Raw genomic sequence first — 17,781 nt, 5'->3', positions numbered from 1 at the left:
TCCTTGTCCTCTCCTGCTCCTGATTCTTCATTTTCTATCCCCGATTCCGCCATAGACATCATCTGTATAGGCAGCCTTCAAATCCAGAATGGTGCTAATTTACTAAGAGCCCAAACAGAAAGTTAATGGCATGCCTGGAGTGGCCATCTGTGTCTTGGACAGTTGACTGACAGCCTAGTGTCAGCTCAAGAACCGCGTGTCAGTTAGAGAAGGGACAGCAGAGAAGAACAGAAGAAGCATTCTGGCTACCAACACGAGATGCCAGCCCCCAAGAGGCGGCTCACTGTGTTAAGCAGTCACGTGTGTATGTTTCAGATGACAAAGGAGGACCCTGGAAACCACTGCCAAAGTGTTTCCTAGAGGGACATGGACTAGAAATCAAATACCAGCTCTTCTTTTGTCCTGAAGACAGATAGACTAACCTGACTGGGTGTGTCCCCGATCTGTGAGGAAGCGACCATTAGGAGTTTCCCTCCATCCTGGGAAAGCACGGCCGGGGGATTGGAGCACTTGGGAATGGTGCAGTAAAAAATTCGACCATTTCCTTGTCTTCTCCATGAAGCAGCTGTACACTAATTCCCGGCTGTGTAGGTATTCAGGCAAATGCCCATAATCTCAGTTGTTCCCAAGTTCAAAGCCAGCCCGAGAACAGAGTGAGTTCCAGACCAGTCTAGGTTGTATATTAAAATTCTGTCCCAAAGGTAATGAAACAAAAACATAAAATTTTTTTCAAAGCCTTTTTCTTGCATGTCAGAGTGAGCAGGTTTAATTGCACCTCATTCTCCAGCTGTCACCTCCTCATGAACACAGAGAAGAGAGAAAATGGAATCCCTTAGAAAAGTCATTTAGATGTCTGCTCTTTCTTTGCCTCAGTATGGCTAGATAGGTACATTAGTGACCTGGGCTACTGTTAGAGTCCCAGTGTGTGTGTTTGCCTCCTCAAAACCTCGGGTGTAAACTTAATCACCACACACACACACACACACACACACACACACACACACACACACACACAAATTCAAAAGAAACAAAAACAAAAAACACCTCTCACCTCATTAGAGATAATTTATTCTAAAGCCACATCTGGCAAAGACCTGGAACACAGATTCCATGCTCCAGCATGGAAGCAGTTTTGTGCAGTCGCTGAACAAAGACAGCCCCGAATCAAGACACTGTCGAAATGCATTGCTGGAAACATCAGGCAGGTAAAGGTGAAGAGAAGCAGAGAAAGCCCAACTATAGCTAGGCCTTGGATGCTAGCTGATGACATTTAGCTTTTTGATTGGTTGGAAACTAGTTCTCTGTTAGCACGTTCCGAAGGATTGACCAAATGGTCAAAAGTGCATTGGGTCCGGCACAGAGGACGGCGGTAAACGGCTGATACAGTGACTGAAGGGGCCCTAAGAGAAGTGACTCTGGACTTGCCACCTTCCAGACTTTTCATGGTCCCTGCAGCTCCCCTCAGCTACTCAGCCTTGCAGAAAGAAAGCTCAGAGGAACTTTTGTTCAGACTCCCCAAGGGTGTGGGCTAATTGTCTTCGGGGTGGGGTCTTTGGGTGTCAATCAGGATTAGATAGGAGCTCTATGTAGCTAAGAAGATCTCCTATAGAAGTCTGCCCTGCCTCACTAGCGAGCCCTCTGCTCTGTGGTGACCCAATAGGAGGTCCCTTGCCACATACCAGGTGCCCTGATCTCTACCTTCAGGAGTGTGAATCAAAGGACCTCTTCTCTCTCTCTCTCTCTCTATCTCTCTCTCTCTCTCTCTCTCTCTCTCTCTCTCTCTCTCTCTCTCTCTCTCTCTCTCTCTCTCTCTCAATATTAGAAAGAAAACAAAGATTTGTTTTGTTTTGTTGTTGGTTTTTGTACACTAAGAAAGCAGTAGATGGTAACTAAAGAAGCCCCTGCAGAAACCTCTTTATAAATTATTCATTCTCTGATACTCAGTTATGAGAAAAAAAATAACCTCAAGCTTGGGGTGGTGGCACATGTCTATAATGTTAGCCACTCAGATATTGAAGCAGGAAGATCCTCTTTTTCAAATCCAGAACAGATATTATGGCCACCATTTCCCATGTGGTGAGCCAGAGAATTACTAACAATTCAGATGCTGCTAAGCACTCATTCCATGCAGTGTTCTGTTCCAGGCATCATAGACAAACAACAGCATAACTGTTAGCTGTTTGAAACTGCTTTTGTTAAGACCGAGTTTGTTCACTCTCAGCCCTAAATTGAAACTGACAGGCTCAATTTTATGGATTCCTCCAGCTGTCCCGGCTTCTCTAAGTGGAGTCGCTGGGCGTGAGCGCCGTTCTCCCGTCCTGGCCTCTAGGATGGTGGTGTCATCACTGTGAGTTTAGTAAAATCTGAAACTCGTCTGGTATTTGCCACATGTCTTGGTGCCAGGCACAGCTCAGCTTCTCTGGCTCCCTAGGAAGGAAGTGATGTAACCTCTGTGTTTACAGGGCTCTTGAAGAGGCCACTCCACTTCCCTGCTGAATTGAAGGGTTGACTCGGGCGTCTAAAGTTCTTGGGGTCTTTTCAGGATAAGCGTGGGTCAGGAAAGGAAATGGATGTTCTCTTCAGAAGGCTGTTGAAAGAGAACAGAGAGCTGAAAGGAGGGAATGGTTTGCCCTTAAGGCTTTCCGACATTTGGAGGGGAAGTAGCTGCTCCCATATAGCCAGATTATCCCTCTCCCTCCATTCCCAGGCTCAAGTGAAATACACTAATAAAGCCACGTTCTCCTCCAGTGTCACTATGGGTCGTCAGAATGATTATGCTATCAGCAGTTACCTTGCCTCAGCAGTCACCAGGTACCATAAAATGGATGGCATAAAACTATAAGAAGTATCTTCTGTCACCATTCTGAGTGCCAGAAGTCCCAAAGAAGCAGGCCACACCTGTCTGAAGACTGCAGGACACAGTCTGTTCTAGTGCTTTCTCTTGGTTCTGGAGCTTGCCTGTCCTTTGGATTGTAGAGATGGTATCCCATCCCCACCTCACACTCTCTCCTCTCTGTTGCTCTGTCTTTGCTAGTATGATACAATAGACAGGAAGACATCCTCCACAGCATGACATCGTCTTAAATCCATTACATCTGCAAAGACCCTATTACCAAATAAGGCCAGAGTCCCAGATGCAGTTGTATGTGTGAGGTAGGTGAGCATTTCAACTAGTAACAGGCAGTCTGTTTTCCTTTCCTCGATCTCTAATAATCTGCAGGTACGGTCCCAAATACTACCATGTTTAAATCAAACAACTACATGTCCTGAACCTTTGCCCTGTACATGAAAAAAAAAAATTAATTTCTGTGTTTAATTGGTACCCAATTGTGAGAGGTTTTCAGTGCTTCTCTTTCACATGAGACTGATAAAGGAGTGAATTTGTAAACTGTGGCTGGGTTAATTAGCCAGGGTTAATTAATGTTTACCTCACTGGGAAGATGAAAAGACATGTATAAACACACAGTAATATGGATCATTTCTCAATTTATTGTTGAAACTTACAGTGTGCATAAATAAGGACTGCATAAAGCGCATGCAATTTGCAGAGGGATACTGGTGTGCTGTGGTAATTATGAGGAGTAAACTTCTAAGTAAATTAATTATATGTTACTGAAGATGATCACACTTTAATAGTGTTTATTTAGAGACAGGCTCTCTGTTCAAGTTGAACCATTTTGAAAGCTGGGTGAGGTGAGGAGAGGCTAGTTGTGTGGGCATGAAAACAGCACTTTAAGATAACCTTTTTAAAAAAATAAATAAGTTTCTAGAACTCACGTATTTTCAACAGAGCCCAACGCATCTTAGGTGGTCTTATACTAAGCCGGGGAGTATAGAAATTAGAAGCAGCTTGGAGAGATTGGAATATAATCTCCCATGAACTGGGCAGAATCCCTCCGTGTTGGGAGTTAGGGATGGATTCCAGAGTACCCCATGCCAGGAATCCCTGAATCCATAGCCGCTCAAGTTCCTTATATCGAGTGACAGTTCGGATGTGTATAGAACCTGTATGCATCTTCTTGTGCACCATAAGTCATTCCTGCCCTGCTCATAACACCTAATCCAGTGCAAATGCTCTGTCAACAGTCATGGTGGGAAGTTGACTGGGGAAGGGGGAAGGGAATGGAGGGAAGGAGAAAGGGATCTGAGGACTGGAGACTTGGCTGACTGGGGACAGTGCTTGCTGCGAAGGAGAGTCTGAGTGCAGATCCCCAGCACCAGGTGAAAAGCTGGGGTGACAGCCCAGGGAGGGAGGATGGAGACAGGCAGATCCCAGAATGGCCATCATGCTCCAGGTTCAATGAGAGACCAGAAAACATGGGGAGGTGGCTGAGGGGGAAGATAGTCTTAGCACTTGTGTGTATGTGGGGTTGGGGGCTCCTTTCCTATGAGTCTCGAGTTCTTTGAGTGCAAAGAGATTGTGCTAATTATTTTTGGCACTGGTCTGGAAGATGATAAGATTGCTTGCCAGATGAATAACTGAACTCATTCATTAATTAAAGGATGAGTGGATGAGCTCACTAATTAAGGTTCCAGTAGTTAGAGATTCCTTGTTTCGGAGTACTTAGGCGGAGTCCTTTCCACGCCTCACCTCTGTGCACCGTGAATGCCTTACTGGAGACAGATATACCCCATCCCCTGCTAAACCCTTAATGCTTACTTAGCACTCGCCATTTGCAGGCTTGGTCTCTGTTTTACTTTTTCCTGTTGCTGTGGTAAGATACCCTGACAGAGCAGCTTGGCTTGCCATTCAAGGGCACAGTCCATCCAGACAAGGCAGGCAAGGCAGCGGGAGCTTGAGGCAGCTGGTCACATCACATACACAGTGAGGAAGCAGCTGGTGATGAATGTTCAAGTTTGTGTAGTGACTTCTTTTTTAGGCAGAGTAGGACTCAAGCCCAGAGAAGGATCCTGCCCACAGTTAGGGTAGGTCTGCCTACCTCCATTAACCTAATCGAAATGATCCCTCATAGGCATGCCTAGAAGGTAACCTAATCTAAATAACCCCTCCAGTGTGCCTGGAGGCTAGTCTCCTAGGTGATTCCAGACCCTATCAAGTTGACAGTTGGCGCTTTCACAGTCTCCCTGGGTATTGTTAGGGGAGCATGAGAATGAGCCACTGCAGGAGAGAAAGGGCCTTTGCCATAGCTAGGACTGCTCACTGGAAAGCAGGATTGTGTTAAAGACAAACAGGCCAGTGTACAGAAGAGTATAAAAGACAAATTTAGGGTTTTTTTTTTTTAAAATATGCACCAATTAGCATTTAAAATGAGCTGTCATGCATACAGAGATGTATTGTGTGTAGAGAAAGTAGCCTGTCCTCCATTGTAATGCTATGTGTACTTAGGCACATTTTCCACACTGACCCCCTGTTTTTCAGCATACTTCTTAGTCCCTCTCCATGACATGGTCTATGGATGTTGAGATCTTCCTTTCTACCATAGGCTCGCCAGTTTTGCTGACCCATTCTTTCCTTCCTCCTGAAAATAGTGGTCTGTCAGCCACTCGTCAGCTGGAATCCACTCCACTGAGCTCCCTTCCCAGCATAGCAGTGTGATCCCTATGCTGTTCATCTGCTGTCTTCTTAGGGCAGGGCAGGCAGAGCTCTCTTTCAAGTTTGAGGGAGAGCCCTTGTGAGACAGGGCCACTGTGGAGCTACATTCATGTAAGTCACACAAGGACACGGCTGTAAGGGACAGTCATCACAGTGAGAGCTCCCACGGAAGATTTGTCTGCAGCTGCACGGCTGTGAAGAGCAGTGCTGTGGCCATCGCAGCACAGTCGCCCTCCTCTTTCAGGGTCTTGTGTGTCTGAGGACGCACACTGTAGCTGACGTCCGGTGCACGTGCAGCTGAGTCAGTCGTGGGCTATGTATGTGACTCCCTCACCTCCAAGAAACCTTCGTGGAGATGTGCAAGGGCCCGGTGTTCTTCAAAAGTAAACAGGGTGATTTCCTCTATCAGAGTTGGCTCAGAGCTCAGGTGGGGAGGAGAGAACCTCAGGGACTGATGTCCAGAACACCCCACAGCAGCCAGGAAGGCACCAGGAGGAGACTCTGGGCTCAGTAGGGCTACAGTCTGACTCTATGAAATGTGCAAAAGAGAGTGAAGACTGTCGTTTGAATTAGTCTTTCAGAATAATAGGTGATGCTATTATAAATATACTAATCTTTCATTTTTAAGCCAACATACAATAAATGACACCAAGCATGCCAAAGAGCCTTCCAATAAATTGAAAATTAAGGGCTGGAGAATCTAACTGGAAAGAATTCTTCCTCATGAGTCCAACTTCGTGTGTCCCCAAACCTAATTAACCTATGCTAGAGATAATGCCTCAGTAACCTCAAAAATGTTGTTCTCTTCGTCCACAACCGTAAAAATTAAATAAAAAAATGAGGATGGAGGGATAGCTAGAAGAGTCTGCTCTCTCAAGATTGGAAACATTTGAAATGTGAAACACTGTTCTCATTCCTTTTTCCTTGACGTTTTGCACTGAATGAGATGTTACTCTTGTAATTAGCTCCCCCTGGTTCATTCCTCCAAGACTATGACGGAGTCACAGTGAAGTCATGGTCTCTGTGACAAATATCCCTTGGTCACAGAGGGTAAGCCTCTGCAACAGCATTGAGAGAATTGCACAGAATAATTACATTGAAGACCCTTTAGCCTAACAGTACACATCCCTCAACAACCCAAGGCAGCTGGTGTTTCCCCTCGAATGTGAAGAAACAGCCATTTCCTGGGTTTAAGATGTATGAAAGAATGGTCCTATGATAGAAACTATATAGTTTATATCTGTTTGTGTTAAGAGCCATACCATGCCATTTCACTAGAAACCGACCAGAGGAAGACATATACCTTTATAAAGATTGACAGCTATGAGGTAGTGTCTTCCTAAACAGCCCAAGTTGGCCTTCAACTCCTGATCCTCAGCTTCCACCTCCCATGTGCTGGAATTACAAGTGTGTGTGTCACCACACCTGGAAAAAAAGATCTTTTTTTTTTAAAGTAAGTTAAACATACAGTGGCCCCTTAGAGCTAGATTCTTCTCAGTATCAGTCATTTCTAAAGCACATACATTCCATGTAATGCACGTGTATGAGAATTAGAACTTCAAGCCACAAACTTTCTTTCAAGACCATTGCTGTAGTGTGTAAACTCTGCAGTCAGTTCCTCCTCAGGTTGCTAACATTTCAGGAGGATTAAGACCCCCTAAAGTGGTTGGAAATAAGATCAGGACCTTGGCACAGGTTCCGTAAATAAATGTGGAAAGGGACGCTTTTTTAATCCTCTTTCCAAGGCCAAGGAGCTTGGCTGTGTTTCATCTTCATTTCTGACTTTTGGGGTTGGTAGAACTGGGCTGTTTGATGTAGGAGTTTGAAACCCACAAGGAAACTTGTCTTCAAGGGATAGACACTTCTTCTGAGACTTCAGTCTAGACCAGACGACAATGGTATTTCAGGAAAATGTCACTTGCAATAAGAAATATTTTAAAAAGTGATGTACAGCCTTGTGTGAATCCTCTCTCGGGACAGTTCCCTGCCATGAGTGGACCAAAGACACTCCATTTAAAACTCTGTGGCCAAGAAACATCTAAACAACAATAATCCTCATTTTAGACATGAGTACTGTCATCTGGCATTGCCACTGTACCTCAAGAAACTCCTGAGCTAGAGCTTTACCCTCTTCTACCTTAGTTTCTTCTTTTGGTGGAAAAAATAATAATAATTGCATTTATCCCTTTCTAAATAACATGGAAATTTTCATGGACTGATGAGAAGATCACATTAGGAACCGGGGTACTCAGATTGCTATTAGAACATTAGTTCTGCTCCTTGATATCTATCTATCTATCTATCTATCTATCTATCTATCTATCTATCTATCTATCTATCTATCTATCTATCTTATTATGTTGAGACATAATCTCACTCCATACCTAATGTTGGCTTGGAACTCACTACATAACCAGACTGGTGTAGAACTTACAATCCTCCAGTTTCAGACTCCCAAGTGCTAGTATTACAGGCATGTGAGCATGCCTCACTTCTTAATTTTAAACCTCGGAATGGATGCTTGTGCGTTCTGTTCTCAATGGGGGATGCTTTGGGTGCCAAATGAGCCGGTGAATAGTTATAGAGGCCACAGACATGGACTAGTGTCAAGAGGGTCGTGTGTCTTTTTTTTTAAGGTGTTATGTTATACCAGGGCTCAAGTGTCATGGCATTGAAGATAGCTGTGGTTTGCACATAAGCAGAGCATCACAATCACACGAAGTAGTCATAGAAAGACACCACAGGTTCTCCCCCAAGTCAGCATCCCTATGAGCTGCTGCTCCACGGAGCCAAGCTAAGCCAGGCTACACTAGTGTACAAAGTATCCCCAGTGCAGGAATATTCCTCCTTTCTGGGAAGAGCCGGTAATGAAATGTGGCCTGGTGTCTTCTGGTACATACACTCTTATTCTCAGAGACTGCAAAACACCAACCTGCTTCCCTAAAACTTGTCTGGACTGCCCCTTCCTGCTCAGTAAATGACTTGGCAAAGAAAGAAATCATGGCTGTTCTTACTTTTCCTGGGGCATCCTGATGTAGAAATGTGGCCATGAATTAGTTTAAAGGCACCTGAGTGTTGGGTTTGAGGAGCGAGTCTCTGTAAGGTGTTCGCGTGCATGTCTTCTGGCGATAGGTGCTTCTTAGCCACACTTGGCTTCGTTTTCACATTCTGTTTTGCAGACTGGTCTGTCTTTTATGAAGGGAACTGAGACCACTACACAGTAATACTTGTGCATGGCTTGTGGCTCTGGTCCTCTCAGACAGCACCACAAATGGCAGTCACCTGGGAGGCCTCTCAATGTGCAGATTTATTTCCCCGTATCTGTGGGTCGGAAGGGAGACTAGGATTGTGCACTTCTTTTTTTTCCCTCTCTGAGATAAAATCTTGCTATGTAACCCAGGAAATCCTCAAACTTGCTATATACCCTGGGTAAGCCTTAGACTTGGAACCCTATCTTAGCCCCTCAAGTGCATAATTATAATCATGGGTTGCAACACATGCCATAATTCTGGGTTTCCAACAAGATCCCCGAAGGACACCTAAAGAGCTTGAGTTTACATGACAGGACTGTCACCCAAGCACCTGGAATCTTGTGGATAAAGAATGGGGGCCTTAAGGAGTTCAGAGGCCACAAGGATATTAATGACATCATCGCAGTAGTAGGCTGAGCCAAAAGTCAGATACACACAAGCTCTGGTTGGAAAATTAAATCTGATCTCATAGTTCTGGTGTGGGCAAGATGCCTAGAATGGATGGTGGCTGATTTATAGTGGAGCCTCTTGATGGGGAACTATTACAACCCTTTTACAGATACTTCCGGTGCACCTGGAGGTGCGGGGAGGGGCACAGTGTGGTATAAGAAGCAGCAGGCAGACGTATAAGTATCTATTTAATGATAAAAATTAGTTACAGGAGAATCTAGTTATACAAAGTTAAAAAGAAATTCCCATTTTGATAGAGGTTGGAAATTAGTTTTTTATTTTTCACTAGGATTCAAAGAATCAAAATAGAGACAGTTATAATGTCAATAAAGGTTCAATCCTAGAAGAAAATCATGCCAAGGCCAAGGACCCAGTTGTTCAGTGATCTCCAAACTAGGCCTTTAATGGCCTTATTTGACAGGGCTCAAGGCTAAGGTAACACCTCATTTATATGAAGAAAAAAAACCCTCCTCAGTATGTCCAACTTATGGAAGGCATCAATCAGCAATTAATTATCAGTAATTGTGAAGCTTGTAGAAAGAGAACCAATTGACTCAATGTCTACAAATTTTATTTTCTGAAAACCTAAAAGGTAGCCCTTAAAATTTTGTAAGATATTTGTATTATATATAATATTATATATGATATATATATTAAATGATGGGTCACTTAATAGTTACAAAGAGACTATGAGGTGGATTATGTAGAGTTCATATGGTCCCTCCTCCAGTAGACCTTTTATTCATGAGGCCATTTCCCTAAAAAAATGAATGACCATGAACATCTTTTGCATCTACAGAACCAACAGTGAAAGTTTTAAGTCATTTGAAGATGAATCACTGTGTCTCGAATCTCTCTTGATGTTGCTTTCTTTGAAATACCTTGAATGTTTTCCACAATAGCTAGAGGTGATACCCCGCTCTTCCCCACTCCCAGTTCTTTCCTGTTTACTCTAAGTTTGCCTACATGTATCATCAAAGCATTTTTGAAAGAGGAGGAGGATGGGATTCATTGTGTGTTTGTGTTTGCATTTACTTCCGGTGCTTAAACCATAAGTTAAATATTGCCAACACTGGGCGCAGTTAAATATTCCTGCTTTAACTTATAAGCCTCAAGTGTCTGGGTGTTAGATAATTCACTGCAGAAGTAACTGATGCAATTTGGCGCAATAATAAGTAGCTCTCCAGAAGAAGGGGGAAAAGGAGTCTTGGGGAAATGAATGTCATCTCTTAGCGTAATATAGCCATTGGCAAGCTTAGCTATTTAAAAGCTTCGGTGGTCCTCAATACAGGCCATCCCAGCATTGTGATAAAATATTAAATTAATCCAGATAAAAGGATAATTCATCAGAGCCACCAGCGCAGTAGAGGATGGTTTCTGGTGGTTTAGCCGCACCACAGAATCAAAGCTGAAAATGGGCAGTGAAACAATCACACTGCTCCCTGCTCTTTTCACAGGCACAACTGCCCAGCGCCTGTGCATTTGCCAATGGTAAACCCTGAGCCCGTAATCACAAAGTAGCCTGGCTGTCCTGAACACTTTATGATCACAGAGTAGAGTCCTACAGTGGTAATGATACTTCTGTTGAATTTATCCAGCTCCCTGCCCTTAAGACCATACTGAGTTCCTTGTTCCAAATGACAGAGCCAGAAATGGTTATTTCTAAATTTCCTGTGTTAAATCAAGATAATAATATGGATTTCTGCTACTTTATGCACAAAGGCTAAGTGCTTTTCTCTCAACTAAAAATGTCACTTTTCTTGACTATTTCAGCTTTTCACATGAATTTCCTAATAGGTTTTTTTGTTTGTTTGTTTGTTTGTTTTGAGGGGATTTAGATTTTTTTAAATGTATATCAACATTTTGCCTGCATATTTGTATTTGTACCACACGTGTGCCTGGTAGCTGTGGAGTTCAGAAAAAGATATCAGATCCCCTGGAATTGGAGTTGTGGGTGGTTGTGAGTAATGTGGGTGCTGGGAATTGAACTCAAGTCCTGTGCAGAAGCAACCAGTGCTCTTAACCACCAAACCCCATCGCTGTCGCATGAATTTCCTGAAAGCCAGTGGTGTTCCCGGCATTCTGTATCTTGTACCCATTTGGAAGAACTATCTTGCATCAGCTTAAAAGATAAATGAGAAAAGGTTGCCACAGTTATCTCTGCCTTAAATTCCCAGGACCCTGTATGCAAATGTATCAAATGTAAGACCTTCCCTGTTGTGAGTTCCTATTCTGCCTTTTTCACTGCCGGGAGCAAGATGGGCATGGAGTCTCCTCTCCCTCCAGCTGCTCTGCTCTGAGAAATACTTGTTGAGGTGAGGGTGGGGGAGGGAACAATGCCCACTCTGTAGGGCTAATGTGATTGTGAGTCGGCCTTACCAGGTGGAAGGTGTTCTTGCTTCTGTTTGATAACTCTGCAAACAAACACTTGAACGATGATAACGCGCACTGTTCAATACCACAGCTCAAGAGGTGTGGTGTAGACAGGAAGCAATCACGAGCCACATGGCTGAAGGTATACAGGGGGTTAGGAGCACTGAAGGACTGCAGCATCTTGATTAATTCAGAACAAAATGAGGACCCATTGACACTGGGAGGAGTCGTGCCTCAGTATCTGGGAAAGGTCTGGGGAAGACAGTCACATGACGTTTAGTAAGAAGAGCAGCAATCAGTCAGTTTGCGTTCTTTAACAATATCTGAACTGGATGTAGTGGTATGTACCTCTAATCTCCGGTTGGGGGAGTTGGAAGATTATGAGTTCAAAGTTACCCTCATCTACATAGAGTTTGAGGCCAGCCTGGACTACATGAGACTCTTTGTCTTAAACTAAAACAATAAAAACAACAATAAAAACCAACAACCAGTATCTGTGCCTGGGTAGTTTATAGAAAATAGAAATTTGGCCGGGCGGTGGTGGCCCACGCCTTTAATCCCAGCACTCAGGAGGCAGAGCCAGGCGGATCTCTGTGAGTTCGAGGCCAGCCTGGACTACCAAGTGAGTCCCAGGAAAGGCGCAAAGCTACACAGAGAAATTTATTTTTCACGGTCCTAAGCACAGGGCTGAGAAGATTCTGGAAGGTTGAGTGTCTAATAGAACTCCACCTTTCCTCATTCAGAGTAGTGACTTGTGGCTGTGCCCTCCAGAGAGAACAAACTCTACCCCATTCATAGCAATGGGATCCTTCATTGAATCACACCCCTGAATCCCCACAACCCCATGCATTGTTACTTCAGTGGGGAATAAGTTTCAATACCTGAATTCTGCGGGACATTCAGCAGGCAGTAAGTCTTCAGCTACAATTGGCAAGGCAGAAGTGAGAGGCCACAGAAAAGGGAGCGAACGAGAGAATTCAGAATCGGAATTCAAATGTCGTCAGTAGTGTTAAGTATATGTCGCAGATGAGAATTTGAGAATGTGTCTGCACTAACTGTGGAATGGAAGGCAGGAGGGAGAAGAGGAGGAACCAAGTCCATAGACCAGGAGGGAGGCCCACAGTAATATACCCTCCAAATTCTTGGAGTATGTAGAATGAGAGAAAAAAGTCAGACATGAGGAAATAGCATTTCAATTCTGTCCACATGTAGGAGATCCTTACACTTTCATGCTCAGATGGCGTTTTCATAGGAGAAAGTAATGGAAAGGCATACATGAAGAAGATCTTAACGGGGGTTTCTCTCTCACACTCTCTTTCGCTTTTGGCGAAATTATTCAGAGACGTCATGGAGAAATAGCAAGACCGTGAAAAGGTTCCGAAGTCTAGGGAGTGAGTGGTGATAAATGTGGTAGAGACCCTGAGCAGCCAAGAGCTCCCTCCTAGCTGGGCTTCCTTCCTCAGGATGGACATGGAGGCACCGATAATTATTCCAGACTATCTTGACTTCAGACTAATGAGTCAAAGCCTAAGATTTATATAAAAGAAATGCCCATTTAATTTATTAAATCAGACTCTGGCTAAGTTATTGGCCATTACCTGTGACTTGGTAAGACATGAAAAAGTCGAGAGGAAATCTAATGAGGGCTTTTTATCTGTGTGGGAAAGGTCATTGCAAGCATCAAATATTGAATTTTAGATCAGTGCCACACTGAGTAGGTATATATTATAACTCAAATTAGACTTCAAAAGAACTAATTTGCTTGTGATTCTATCATTTAAAATAATCTCTTGTAATAAAACTGACTTTACAGGAAGATATTAATCGCATACTTTAATGCTGTCCCTTCAAATTGTTTTAATGGGTACATTTGAACAGAATTTTAATTTTTCCAGTAAATTGACTTTTTTGTCAACTTAAAAGAGAATTTAAAGGATGATAGTAAAATATTACAAGTCAAATAAATCCAGATTTAATTTTCTTCCGCATGGTATTAACTAGTGATTGCCTTGAAATATATAATCCAGTAAACTCTAGATACAGGTATGACTGATTAATGACATAACGTAAATTGACCAAATATTAATACCATATGCCATCCATGGGCCTCTAATTTTTTCTAATTATAATAAAAGTATCAGGTGAACTTTTTGTAATATAAGAGAAGAGTCACAAATCTTCTGTGTTTTTTTTTTTTTTGGTAGCAACTATACTCAAATACAAAGTTATGTTCTATTTTTCTTTTTCCCCCAATAAATTTTATTTAAATGGTGAAAGGTGTAATTGGAGGATTTTTCACTAGACCCTCAGAACTTCGGATGAAACGGTGATATTCCATATGGATGATTTTTCCCCCCTGCTTGGTTTTTGGGGGCGGGTGGGTGCTGATGGGATTCCTTGGAAGACAGACGCGACAGAGAGGAAAGGCAGGAGCTTTCAGCTCGGGTCACATGCATGCATGATGCCCAGGGGCAGAGATGGAAGAATAGCCCAGAGAATTGGCAACACTCGGTGTCCACAGGACTGTACCTTGGAGGACAACGTGCATATTTTCAGTTCCTGCTGCATTTGGGGAAGACAGGTGTTTTCCAGGCGAAGGGTAATGACTGAATGGAGCAGACGGCCCGTGTATAACCCTTTCCTCGCCCGTCCACATGTTCACAGAAGATGGGGATAAAGAATGTCTCTTGCTTCAGAGACTGTACCTTGCCTAGCTTCCATGCTTGGTGTTAGCACCCCATGATATGGTTTCCTTCATGATCACTGGATATACGGGGAGTCTATGGAAAGAAAGAGGCGGTTAACCGTCAAGGTTAACGTCAGGAGGAGTGAAGCAGCAGCCGGATAGCATCCTCCACTGCCGTCCTCCATGGGGTCAAAGCCCAGCTGGACAGCTGCTAGCCGTAACTTTCCTGAAGGAACTTAGTTTGTACATGTTAGGTGGAGCCAAATGACAAACCTGTCAGACACAGTACATAGCAGGAATTGCTGCTGGAGCTGTGGCCTTGTGACCAGACATTAACTAAGGGCACAATTGCTTTTGTTTAGATGAGCTGCTTCAGAAAGAGCAGAACTACTCCGATGATGTCTTGGCCAACATGATCAGTGAACCCAGAATCAGTTACGGAAACGATGCTCTCATGCCGTCTCTGACTGAAACAAAAACCACCGTGGAGCTTCTTCCTGTGAACGGGGAGTTCAGCCTGGATGAGCTCCAGCCATGGCATCCTTTCGGGGTAGACTCCGTGCCAGCCAATACAGAAAATGAAGGTAAGAGTCCCTCGCTGGAGCCAAAAGCCTTCTGGTGTGTGCCCGTGTGCTCTTTATTAGAATGACAGACCCTGCCTCAGACTATAAGATGGAGAGAAATCAAGACAGACATTTGCCATCTGTACACACACATATGGGCCCACACATATACACACCTGTATACAGACATTCACACATACACACACACAAAGTAATAACTATACTAAAGTTGTTACTGTGTATCTATTAAAATAATATATCTATTACATAAAGGTGATTTTTGGATTATTCTTTAAATTTTAATGCTGCGGAGTAAATAAACTGATATTTCGTAGCACAGATAGTCCAATTTTTATTTCCCCTTTTTGGTAGATTTACATACCTAGTGGTACACATCTACCAGCTGCCCAAGATCAGTCTATGTAGCACAGGGAAACCCCATCTCAAAATAAAAGCACATAATAAAACACATAGGCTATGCCACATGTTACTGGTTGTGAGGGACAGAGACAGATAGTCTTGGACTCTCAGAAACCCACTTACCTCTGCCTCCCATGTGTTGGAATTTGAGGTACCAATAAAGAATTTTTAAAAATTACTCTCACCAAGAGATTTTATTGCTTCCATGAAATCGTAACATTTGACTTGTAATTATCAGCTTTTGGCCCAGAATGCCCACCTTTAATGAAAAGGGTGATCAAATTAAGGGCATATAATTTGACCATTGAGAGAAGCTTTGACAGGGCCTGTAGAGTGAAATCGACAGACACTGAAATAATCTTCCTTGGATACTGATTCTTTTTTTTTTTTTTTTATTTATTTATTTATTTATTTATTTATTTATTTATTTTTATTTATTTAATTTTTTTTTTTTTTTTTTTTTTTTTTTTTTTTATTTATTGTGTATACAGTGTTCTGTCTGCATGCCAGAAGAGGGCACCAGATCTCATTATAGATGGTTGTGAGCCACCATGTGGTTGCTGGGAATTGAACTCAGGACCTCTAGAAGAGCAGCCAGTGCTCTTAACCTCTGAGCCATCTCTCCAGCCCCAGGATACTGATTCTTACGTGAAAGTTCAGATTACACTAAATGCAGAAGTAGGCAACCAGGAAGCTTGCTCCAGAATTAAACAGTTTCATGCTAAGATATTTCAATGCAAGGCAGCTGTCAAAATTATGGAACTTGTGCTGAATGTTTTTTCCTACCAAAGTTCAAAGAATTTTTTAAGTTTTTCTCAACCAATACATTTGCACACCTGGGTCATGTAGCTTTTCCACAGGGACTTTGACAAAAGTACCTGTTTAGGAAACAGCATCTATTAGCTTGTTTTGCCATTTTTACATTTTAGTATAAATTGCATGCACACAAACACCTTGATTTCTTGAAACTAAGAATGTTTTCTACGAAGGCAGAAGGATTCTACCTGCGACTTTCCTCAGTATGTAAAAGCACTGGGCAAGCAAGTGGGGGGGGGCTTTGTTTGTTTGGATTCTGGTTCATTTGTTTGACTTTGGGGGGGGGGAGGTTGTTTTGGTTTGTATGTTCATTTGTGTTTTGAGACAAGATCTCTCTATGTAGCTCTAGCTGTCTTGGAACTCACTATGTAGACCAGCTGGCTTCAAACTCACAGAGATATCTACCTGCCTCTGCCTCAGGAGTGCAGGGTTTAAAGGCATAGGCCACCACACCTGGTGGGCAAGCAGTTTTAAAAGATAGTCTGCAGATATCTTTGTGTAGACTTCTTTTACAGCATAACAATCCAATTTGTTTCTTTTATCTGAAAAAATAAAAGGCAGCTTATAGATATAATTGACTTTCCCATTTCTTAACATTATCCTAACAAAACAAAACAAAAATATATCATTTGATTTTCAAAGACAGGGTAATATGTGGTATTATATACATTTGGGGCATTTGAAGTCATTGTTGCCCATGTATAGACTGTAATGAGATATATGTGTATGTATGAAAATGGAGTCTCATTTTATAAGCTCAGTGCATACTATATTGGCTCTTTCCTTAATATTAATAACACACACTGTGACATGAGCCTTAGGAAACAACGTGTGCACGTGCGTAGACACACACCTCACAGAGAGAGATCCTCTTGAGTATTGTCAAGATGTCCATGCAAAGCCTTAGTTGAGTCCCTGTGGATGTATGCCTGACATTCAGTTCTGTATTGCCTAGGTCTCATCTAAAGCAGACATTCTTGCTAAAGATCTGCCATTGGGCCTGGGGAGATAGCTTAGTCAGTAAACTGTTTTTGCTTTGTGAGCATGAAGACCTGTGTTCAGTCCCTAGTACCTGTATAAAAGCTAGGCATGATGTCTCCAAGAAAGTAGAGAGAGGTTGATCCTTGAAGCACAATGGGTAGCCAGCCTAGCCTCCTTGGTAAGGTCTTGGCCAGTAGGAGACCCTGTCTTAAAATTCAAGGCTCCTGAGGAATGACAGCTGGGGTTGATCCCTGGCCTCCACAGATGTGTGCAAGCATGTGCACATGCATGCATGCACACACACCTGCTAATGATTAACTGCTAATGATTAACAGCAGAATCTCATAGACCAGTAACAGAAGAGGTTGGGAATATAGTTAATAATGCAAGGGTTTATCCACCACATATGAAGCCATCATCTATCCATTCAGTCTGCAGCAACACCAGCATAACATAATTTCCCAGGGGACAATGGTCCTTATGTTCTCTGAGTCTTGAGGTATGGGTCTCAATTTTATCAGTCCAATACTCAATTAGAGTAGATACTTTGAAAAAGCCTTTTCATGCCGGGCGTTGGTGGCGCACGCCTTTAATCCCAGCACTCGGGAGGCAGAGCCAGGCGGATCTCTGTGAGTTCGAGGCCAGCCTGGGCTACCAAGTGAGCTCCAGGAAAGGCGCAAAGCTACA

The 17,781-nt window shown here is 43.0% G+C and overlaps 1 protein-coding gene and 1 long non-coding RNA gene across 5 annotated transcripts in view; one reads left to right on the top strand and one right to left on the bottom strand.

Annotated features, from left to right (window-relative positions):
* Nucleotides 1-17,781, top strand: part of App (amyloid beta precursor protein) — a 231,206-nt gene that overhangs the window by 194,480 nt on the left and 18,945 nt on the right. For all 4 annotated transcript variants that reach the window (XM_006987946.4, XM_006987944.4, XM_006987945.4 and 1 more), the window contains one exon: nt 14,677-14,898. In XM_006987946.4, the coding sequence (XP_006988008.1) occupies nt 14,677-14,898 (222 nt within the window). The remainder of the gene's footprint in view (nt 1-14,676; nt 14,899-17,781) is intronic.
* On the bottom strand, nt 1,837-14,408 carry LOC143268153 (uncharacterized). Its single transcript, XR_013043837.1, has 3 exons — nt 14,334-14,408; nt 11,635-11,880; nt 1,837-2,587 (listed from the first exon to the last, which is right to left on the bottom strand). It is a non-coding gene; the product is annotated as an uncharacterized LOC143268153 (long non-coding RNA).

This window comes from Peromyscus maniculatus, chromosome 12 (genome assembly GCF_049852395.1).
Source record: "Peromyscus maniculatus bairdii isolate BWxNUB_F1_BW_parent chromosome 12, HU_Pman_BW_mat_3.1, whole genome shotgun sequence".
Classification (NCBI taxonomy): domain Eukaryota; kingdom Metazoa; phylum Chordata; class Mammalia; order Rodentia; family Cricetidae; genus Peromyscus; species Peromyscus maniculatus.
This window is presented reverse-complemented; position numbering and strand designations above follow the sequence as displayed.